The sequence below is a fragment of the Dipodomys merriami genome, unplaced genomic scaffold, assembly GCF_024711535.1.
Source record: "Dipodomys merriami isolate MVZ:Mamm:240054 unplaced genomic scaffold, mDipMer1.0.p SCAF_12, whole genome shotgun sequence".
Taxonomy (NCBI): Eukaryota; Metazoa; Chordata; class Mammalia; order Rodentia; family Heteromyidae; genus Dipodomys; species Dipodomys merriami.
Window position 1 is genome coordinate 744,470 of NW_027202493.1, and position 6,415 is coordinate 750,884.

The 6,415-nt window shown below is 41.9% G+C and overlaps 1 protein-coding gene across 1 annotated transcript in view; it reads right to left on the minus strand.

Annotated features, from left to right (window-relative positions):
• Positions 1-583, minus strand: part of Hgsnat (heparan-alpha-glucosaminide N-acetyltransferase) — a 50,447-nt gene extending 49,864 nt beyond the window's left edge. The window contains exon 1 of the mRNA XM_070016042.1: positions 288-583. Within this exon, the coding sequence (XP_069872143.1) occupies positions 288-498 (211 nt within the window). The 5' untranslated portion in view covers positions 499-583. The remainder of the gene's footprint in view (positions 1-287) is intronic.
• Positions 584-6,415: the final 5,832 nt, after the last annotated feature.

A 6,415-nucleotide genomic window follows, 5' to 3' on the forward strand; every position in this document is an offset into this window, starting at 1 on the left:
CCCTAGTCTTTCCCAGCAGGGAATTGCCGCGAGAAGACACGGAGTGGGCGGGACTATGCTCACCCGGCTTCCGGGAGGGAGAGGAGAGAAGGCGGCAGCAGTCTGGGGCACACTCACAAAGCTCCAGAGGGGGCAGCCAGGAGAGCGCTCACCAGGCTCCCGGGAGCCTGGGGGGGTGGGGGGTGGGGAGAAGGCGGCAAGTCGGAGCTCAGCGCTCACTAGGCTCCGGGCGGGGGGCGGGGGGGGGGGGGGGGGGGGGGGAGACTGGCAACCTGGCCTGCGCTTACCTGGCTCCCAGGAGTCGCCAGGGACAAGCATTGTGGCACTCCATACCGACGCCAGAAGCAGCAGCACGGCCAGCACCGGGCCTGCGACCCGCGCCACACTCATCCCTATGTCCCGAGCCTGCTTCGCCTGTGCTTCTGGACCGCTGCGCCCGGCTCTTAGGTCCCTCTCCACTGCTGTGGACCACGTGCTCGACATCTCCTCCCCCCTCATACATCATCACTGCCTCCGCCTGAGATGCCCCCAGGGAGAGGCCCGGGAATCCCGGGCCTCCGTGACTGGAGCTGAGCCCTCACAGGGCTGTGCAGTACAAAGGAGGGGCCTGGTGGCCTGCCTTTGAGGAAGCTGAGCCAGAGCTCTGGCACCGGATCTGTGCTTCCTACCCAGAACCACCTCACACACACACGCAATTTTTTTTTAAAGAGAAGCAAAGAAAAGTCTACTCTCATGAGCAAACCATATTTCTTCTCTAGAGAAGAGAAATATCTAGAAGAGAAGCCTTTACTCCCCAATCCTTTTCAGGTTTCCTAAGCAACCTTTGCTAAATCCCTGCTCTTGTCATACCGGTAAGAGTTTAGAGTCCTCTATTCTAGAAAATGCCATGGTAAACAAGACTACATAGTCCCCTCCCCTGTGCCTCTCCTTATCCAAAATGCATTAAAAGCTATCTTGTGTTGCCAATCCCGCATGAGTTTAAAATGCGAGAGGAGGAAGGAGGATTTTGCATCCATTTCTGACTGTATAGCCAGAGAAACTTTCACATTTATAAAACTACTAGTATGATACTTGTTACTAATATGCTTGCAGTAGCAAACACAGTCAACAATCGGAATGTACATCAGTGGGAAGGCAAATTGTTAGTTTTTTATTATCTTTCAGCAATTGTACAAAAAGGATTTCAGTTCATGATACCTGTTTATGAGTAGAATGCATCTTTTTTTTTTTTTTGGGGGGGGGGGGTCCGGTCGTGGGGCCTGAACTCTGGGCCTGGGCGCTGTCCCTCAGCTCTTCAGCTCAAGGCTAGCGCTCTACCACTTGAGCCACAGCGCCACTTCCGGCTTTTTTTCTTTTTGCTTATGTGGTACTGAGGAATCGAACCCAGGGCCTCAGGCATGCAAGGCAAGCGCTCTACCACTGAGCCACCTTCCCAGCCCAGTACAATGCATCTTGATCAGTCATTCACCTCTTCTTCATTCCCACCCATCTCTCCCAACCCCACCAACTCCTCAAATTTCCTAGTTCCGTTTTTACATATATACTACTACATTTTCACATATTACAACTACATTTTCCCACCCTTCCTCTGCTCACTCAGAAATAAACTATGATATACAATAGTGGAAATGATGGAGAGTTTCATATGTTCAGCCATGAGGAAGAAGTGTACTGAAGGGAAATGTCCAACACCTTTGGAATAACATATAAAATAATGTAAAACAACACTACATTATTTAGGAATATGTACACATGTAATAAAGTGTACAGAGACATGAAATAGTAAACATAAAATTCAAGTAATGATTGGGAGTAGGGAGAAAGTACAGTATTAGGCCAAGTTCATAGTGGGCTTCAGCTGCCAGTGTTATATTGTTAAGTTGAACACTAAATAGGTATACTGGTATACCCTGTATACTTTTCTCTTTTTTTTTTTTTTTTTGCCAATCCTGGGGCTTGAACTCAGGGTTTGGGCACTGTCCTTCAGCTTCTTTTGCTCAAGGCTAGCACTATCCCACTTGAGCCACAAGCACCACTTCTAGCTTTTTCTGTGTATGTGGTACTGAGGAATCAAACTCAGGGCTCATGCATGTTAGGCAAGTACTCTACCACTTAGCCACATTCCCAGCTCCTCTCATGTTAGTGTGTGTGTGTGTGTGTGTGTGTGTGTGTGTGTGTGTGTGTGTGTGTGTGTGTTTCCTGAGCCTTGACTCAGGGGGACTAGGCTGTGTTGCATAGCTTTCCCTACTCCCTAGCTTAAAGATACCACTCTACCACTTGAGCCATACTTCCATTTCTAATTTTACAGGTGGTTCATTGGAGATAAAGAATCTCACAGACTTTCCTACTCAAGTGGCTTTGAACTGTGATCCTCAGATAGCAGCTTCCTGAATAGCTAGGAGGCACCAGTGCTTAGCTTCACCCTTTGTTCTTAGTGTGTCTTAATTATTTCAGTGCTCTGTTAGAAGAAGGGGGACACTATATTTAACGAAAGTACCTAAACTAGAGAAAGCTTCCAGGGTATCTGGCATTCACTATGAACTCTGAGGATAGTAGAAGAAACTTCACACAGAAAGGACAATCTTTACAAGGGCTCAGAGAAAGCACAGCTTAGTCAAGAAGCTGAGAGCAATCCAATAACTGGAGAAGAGTTCTATAAAAGATGGGAAAGGAAGAGAGGTTAACCAGGTGGCAGAGCTGAGTCTATAGGCTTTTTCCTAATGGAAATACGAAGTTGTTCATGAATTTTAAGGTATAGAATAACTTTTAAGGGAGGCCATGAACTATCTCACAGTCTAATATTCAGTCCAATGATCTTTAACAAAGAAAACAAGCCTCAATGTCAAAATATCAGAAAGTTACTCCCTCCTTTCTCTGTCCAGTGGCCCACTGTTCAAAATCCCTGGATGATGGTACACTAGGATATGACATTCTGGAAAAGCTATTCTCAACTAGTCTATTCCTATTTCATGGCCATTAACCATCCACTTAGCAGTGTTTCTCTGCCCAACCATGACTTGAACCATAAAGATCTGTGGGTGGTCCTCATTGCTTTCAAGCATAGTTCTTTCAGCTTGGCCAACACCTCCTGCCCAAGAAAGTCTGGAGTTCCTATCTTAGGGCTACAAAAGGGATTTCCCTTTCTTGGAACATCCTCACTATCCATGTAACCTCATGGCTATGGCTCCCTCTATAAGAACCCCATGGACCCCACCCAAGTTACTCGAGCTGATCCAAAACTTTGGAAAAGTAGAAGGGCATAAAATTAACCCTAAAAAATCAATAGTTTTTCTGTATGTCAATAATCAGGAGTGTGGCTGAAATCAGGAAAGCAACTCCTTTTGTAAATACCTAGGAGTTAATAAGTGAAGGAGCCAGGCGCCAGTGGCTCATGCCTGTAATCCTAGTTACGTAGGAGGTTGAGAGCTGAGGATTGCAGTTCAAAGCCAGCCCAGGCAGGAAAGGCTGTGAGACTCTTATATCCAATAAACCACCAGAAAACTGGAAGTGGCGCTGTGGATCAAGTGGTAGAGCATTAGCCTTAAGCTGAAGAGCTGAGGGGACAGTGTCCAGGCCCAGAGTTCAAGCCCCATGACCAGCAAAAAAAAAAGAAGTGAAGGAACTCTATGATGGAAACTTTAAAAACTTGAAAAGAGAAATTAAAACAGAACTAAAGAAGTAGATAAACCTCTCATGTTCCTCTATTCTGAGGATTAACATCGTGAAAATGGCAATACTGCCAAAGGCTATCTACAAATTCCTTGCAATACCTATCAATATCCCAACCTCATTATTCAATGAAATCAAAGAAGCAATCCAAAACTTCATATGGAACAATAAAAGACCCCGAATAGCAAAAACAATCCTTAGCAGAAAGAACAGTGCTGGAAGAATATCAATACCAAACGTCAAACCCTACTACAAAGCCATAGTATTCAAAACAGCTTGGAAATGGCACAAGAACAGACCTGAGGACCAATGGAATAGAATGGAAGACCCAGAAATAAACCCTCAGATCTATAGCCATCTAATTTTCGATAAGGGAGTTAAAAAAATAGAATGAAAGAAAGACAGCCTCTTCTAGTAAATGATGCTGGCAAAATTGGTTAAACAACTGTAGAAAGCTAAAGCTAGATCCTTATATGTCACCAGAATCTACTCCAAATGGATCAAAGACCTTGAAGTCAAAGCAGACATCATGAAAACATTACAGGAAGGAATAGGAGACACTCTAGGGCTCCTTGGCACAGGCTGAAATTTTCTTATTAAGAAACAACAAATCGAAAGGTTGAACAAATGGGATTCCATAAACTGCAGAGCTTCTGCATGGCAAAAGACATAACTAGCAACTTTCTACTGAAAGTGCACAGATTGGGAGAAGATCTCCACTAGCTACAACAGACAAGGGCCTCATATCTAAAATATACTTAGAACTCAAAAAAATTGAATCTCCCAACAACAAATCCTCAAAGAAACCATTGCCTGATTAATAAGTATACTAAAGACTTATAGAGAGACTTCTCTGAAGAGGAAATAATGACCAATAGACACATGAAGAAATGCTCGACTTCTCTGGAAAATCAAGAAAGAAATGCAAATCAAAACAAGATTGAGATTCCACCTCACCCCAGTAGAATTGCTATAATTAAGAAATCTAATAACAACAGATGCTGGAGGGGATGTAGCCAAAAGATAACGCTATTACATTGTTGGTGGGAGTGTGAACTTGTTCAGTCACACTGGAAAGCTGTATGGAGGTTCCTCAAAAGACTACACATAGAGCTCCCCTATGATCCAGCAATCCTACTTCTGAGCATTTACCCAAATGATCACAAACAAGGCCATAATAAAGCTACCAGCACAATTATGTTTACTGCAGTATTATTCACCATAACTAACATATGGAACCAACCCATATGCCCCTCAGTAAATGAATGGATCAAGAAAATGTGATATATATACAATGGAATTCTACGCCTCTATTAGAAAGAATGACATTGCCCCATATGTAAGGAAATGGAAATACTTGGAAAAAATCATATTAAGTGAAGTAAGACAGACCCAAAGAAACATAGGTCCCATGGTTTCTCTTATTTGCAATAATAGGATACATCTAGGATAATTGTAGCAAATGAGCAGAATAGCTCAATAACTATGTACATATGACCATATAAGATGATGCTAAGTGAAATGAACTCCAAGACATGAACACAAAAGGTTTTTCTTTGTTGTTGTTGTTTTTAATGTGATTTTTTTGTTTTCTTTGTGTGCTATTCCCTCTATGGTATATCCCCTGTTGTCACTGTATTTGATTCTGGGACCCTGGTATTGTATATACATTTATTTGAACTAGAGAAGGGAAGGGGAACAACAGAATTGTGAGACAAAAGACAAGGGGGAAACCAATGCAACAGTGATATACATAAGACAATATGTTGGAAATGATCTGTACAACTTGAGGGGTAGGAATAGGAGGGAGGAAAAGTAGAAGAAAAATGAGGAAAGGGGTAACAAGTTTGACAAGAAATGTACTTATTATGTTAGTTATGTAACTGTAATCTCTCTGTACATCACCTTGACAATAAAAAAATGAAGGAGCTATATGACAATGGAAAGAAAATCAGAATCACTATAGATCTCTCCACACAAACCTTCAATGCAAAGAGAGCCTAGAATGGTATTATCCGAGCCCTGAAGATCAACAACTGCCAAATCAAACTGGTATACACAGTGTAGCTATCATTTTCATTTGACAGTGAAACTAAAACCTTCCATGACAAACAAAAACTAAAGGAATTCATGAACACTAATCCAGCATTACAAATAATACTAAACAAAGGTACACAATATGAAGAAAACAATCAAAATCAAGGAAACACATCAGAAAAAAAAATCACTAGAAGACCAATTTACTAAGCAAAGGGGGAGGTAGAAGAAGCAAAACACAGGAAAACAAGAAAATGCAGGAAACATGACACATTTCTATAATAAACCTAAACATTAATTGACTCCATTCCCCAAATGAAAAAAACAAACAAACAGCAGAGTGGATCAAAAAAACAAGACCCATCCATTTGTTGTCTCCAAGAGACAAAGATAAAAACAAAGTCTGAGTGAAGAATGGAAGAAGATTTTCCATGCAAATTCACCCTCCAAGAAGGCAGGAATAGTCATATTGATATCTGATAAAATAACCTCTCATGAAAAATCAATACAAAGAGACAAGGAAGGTCATTGCATATTAATAAAGTGAATGATCCATGAAAATGAAATCACAGCAGTCAATATCTATGCACCAAACAATGGAGCACCTAAATAAATTAAACAAATACACTCAGACTTACAGAATAAGATAGACTTAAACACAATAATAGTGGGAGATTTTTAACACCCCTCTCTCACTAAAGGACAGGTC